This window comes from Armigeres subalbatus, chromosome 2 (assembly GCF_024139115.2).
Source record: "Armigeres subalbatus isolate Guangzhou_Male chromosome 2, GZ_Asu_2, whole genome shotgun sequence".
Lineage (NCBI taxonomy): Eukaryota > Metazoa > Arthropoda > Insecta > Diptera > Culicidae > Armigeres > Armigeres subalbatus.
The window spans coordinates 159,952,531-159,955,004 of NC_085140.1; the positions used below are offsets into that span (position 1 = coordinate 159,952,531).

The 2,474-nt window shown below is 42.5% G+C and overlaps 1 protein-coding gene across 1 annotated transcript; it reads right to left on the reverse strand.

The window, feature by feature from the left end:
* Positions 1–1,376: 1,376 nt before the first annotated feature.
* Positions 1,377–2,206, reverse strand: LOC134209334 (uncharacterized). Its single transcript, XM_062685320.1, has 2 exons — positions 1,977–2,206; positions 1,377–1,860 (listed from the first exon to the last, which is right to left on the reverse strand). Exons 1-2 carry the CDS (start codon positions 2,204–2,206, stop codon positions 1,377–1,379), a joined length of 714 nt encoding a protein of 237 aa, XP_062541304.1.
* Positions 2,207–2,474: the final 268 nt, after the last annotated feature.

Sequence of the window (2,474 nt, forward strand, 5' to 3'; positions counted from 1 at the left end):
TTCGTTTCGTTTCGTTTCGTCAGGAAAAATTGTGTTATCGCATACCCTTAGCTTCCTTCAGTTGTGCGACTCTTGATCTTCCGCATATTGTCGCGCTTATCTTTTTCTAGAGTGCTGCGGCGGTCTTACACTCGCAGGCTCGACTGCGAAGGCAAACGTCAAGATAGCCGCCGTGTTAAAAGATAGGCAGAATTTTCCCGCTCAAAACAAAACCACGTGCTTTTCGCGAAATGACAGCAGTGTTCGATTGTATTAGTGAGAGGCAACCGGAGTCACTGAGTACATGGAGAGTGTTTATCATGGCAAGTGCATACGGTGGGTGAGATTTTCATTGACTCTGTTGTGTTTAGTGACCGTTGCGATTACCTGAGAAGCAACCAGAAGGAAACCGCAGTATTCTATTTTATCTCGAGATGCATAATAATAAGAACAATTCAGCTGTTCCGTCCGACTTAACATTGCAAAGATAAATGCAGCAACCATAGGCCTTGGCTGAAGCATCCACAAAACCGTGGATTTCCCATTTCACAATTTCATTACACTGAAGAAAAACTTATCCTCGACGGGATTCTAAAGTAGCCCCAAAGGTTTTACTGCGTCTTTGGCATCATGGGTTTGGAAATTTATCTTTTTCTCGTGCTTCTCGATTGGAATGCCTTCAAGCAACAATGCGTTGTTTGCACACCACTTATGCAAACTAAATCCTCCCTTCGCAAGCACCCCCATGAAACGGCTGTCATCCACGAACAACTCGCCTGAAGCCGAAAACATGGTGCTGGATGTAAACATTGCCGGTTAAGCAATAAACACACGAAGTCAGTATGTCGAAATCGGATGCGTAAGCGGCATGTGTTGTATTGTTAAATTATATTCAACGAGATGTATTGCATTGTTGCGTGATCCTCGGCGTGATTAAATGGCGCTTTGATGTTGCATGAAGAAGAAGAATCAGAAAGATGATATTTAAAAATTTAGGCACGGGAAAACATACGAAGATGTCTCTGAAATTCTAGAGGCAATCTAATTAAAAACGGTAAACAGTACGGGGTTGGACTTTTCTTATACTGTGTATTAAGTATGATATCACAGAGTAAAAATTGAAATTGAAATATTGTGTTTATTGTGCAGTAGAAAACAAGTCTAACTCCGTACTGCTTACCGTTTTTAATTTAATTGCTTCTAGAATTTTAAAGAAGAGTTTCAAAAATTTCTTCGTGTTTTTTCCCGTGCGAATATTTTCGATTATCATCTTTCTGCTTCTTCTTCTTCATGCAACATCAATCGCAAATTCTCTCGCGGCAGTATGAACGGAGCTTAAAATAGGAAAGGCAACACTAAGCGCCACCCAATCGGTAGACGGCTTCAAGAACTACATCTCATTTCAGGGGGGTGTTCGCAAGTAGTGCTTCCGTTTCATTCTGAAGTTCCCTCGCCTTTTCGATGGTGTCGGCACCCGAAAGTACATCATCCACGTACACACATTTTAACAATACCTTGCTTGCTTCTGGATGAATCTCTTGCTCGTCTACTGCTAACTGGTTTAAGACTCGCGTTACAAGAAACGGAGCGGCAACCGTTCCGTAGGCCACCGTCAATAATTTGATCTCTTGCAATGGTTTAGATCGATCATCACGCCACAGTATTCTCTGAAACTTGGTGTCGTTATTGCTCACTCGTACCTGCCGATACATTTTCGGCACATTAGCAGTGAAGACGTATTGATGCATCCGGAATCGTAACAATATCTCGAAAAGGGTGTCCTGTACCGGAGGACCAATCATCATCAAGTCGTTTAATGAGTGTCCCGAAGAACTTTTGGATGATCCATCAAAACGACTCTTAGCTTCGTCATTGAACTGTCTGGATGAAGAACGCAATGATGCGGTAGATAGTAAGCATCGACTTGACCAATTTCTTCATTATTCAACACTCTACAGTGACCAAGTTCAAGGTATTGTTGAATAAACTCAACATACTGCTTTTTCATTTCAGGGTTCTGATCCAATCTCCGTTCCAATTGATAGAAGCGCCTTTCGGCTTGCGGACGTGATATTCCCAATGCATTTATCTCTTTACGAAATGGCAGCCGTACCACATAACTGTCATCAGCGGTACGCTCGACGGTTTCACGGAAATGTTGCTCGCAATCGTTATCACTATGTATTGATTCGACGGACTGGTCATCGATTGCCCAAAACTTCTTCATGATGCTGGTCAATTCAGTATCCACACATAGGGCTGCCGTTGCTTGACACGTGCGGACAGTTTTTATTATTGCTGAGCTAGCAACTCGACCAGACACTAGCCATCCTAGCATGCTTTCTTGCAATACAGGCAGTTCATTGGACAATTTACACCTAGGATAAATGACCCAATAGTGGAGGAACTAAGCACGATCCTACACTAATTGGTCGATTACACCTCATGTATACTTCATTTCTCCTACCTTGAAAGTGCATCCGAAACCTCGTTTA